Source organism: Mandrillus leucophaeus, unplaced genomic scaffold (genome assembly GCF_000951045.1).
Source record: "Mandrillus leucophaeus isolate KB7577 unplaced genomic scaffold, Mleu.le_1.0 Scaffold399, whole genome shotgun sequence".
Classification (NCBI taxonomy): Eukaryota; Metazoa; Chordata; class Mammalia; order Primates; family Cercopithecidae; genus Mandrillus; species Mandrillus leucophaeus.
The window spans coordinates 664,855-665,288 of NW_012104242.1; the positions used below are offsets into that span (position 1 = coordinate 664,855).

At 59.2% G+C, this 434-nt stretch overlaps 1 protein-coding gene across 1 annotated transcript in view; it reads left to right on the top strand.

The window, feature by feature from the left end:
* Positions 1 to 434, top strand: part of LOC105547838 (cell wall protein DAN4-like) — a 45,603-nt gene that overhangs the window by 27,455 nt on the left and 17,714 nt on the right. Inside the window, 1 exon segment of the mRNA XM_011991564.1 lies at positions 3 to 181. Coding sequence (XP_011846954.1) covers positions 3 to 181 — 179 coding nt within the window.

A 434-nucleotide genomic window follows, 5' to 3' on the forward strand; every position in this document is an offset into this window, starting at 1 on the left:
AGGTGACACAGCACCGGATGCAATTTCAGGGTCAGGGACCACAGTGCCCGGAGCTGTGGACCACGCCAGCCCACAGGCACTGCATGCCCCAGACCGGGGCTGTGGACCACGCCAGCCCACAGCCACTGCATGCCCCAGACCAACACGAGAAGAGCACAGGCCGACAACATCTGCATTTACAGTAGGTGCCACGGTTATCGTTCCTAAGAGAGTCCACAGCCACTTCTACCAGGTACCCTCCACTCTTCCCATGCCCCAGCTGGTCCCCCTGTGACAGCTGTGTCCTTGAGAATGGGGTGTGGAGCCAGGGGGAAAACACAAAATAAACCACCTGCTATTAGAAACAGCCTCGCTGTCCTCAGGGAGCCAGTCCTGGGGCCAGCTTCACTGGACTCAGGGAGTCGGTTCCAGGACCCCATGGACACCAAATCCAG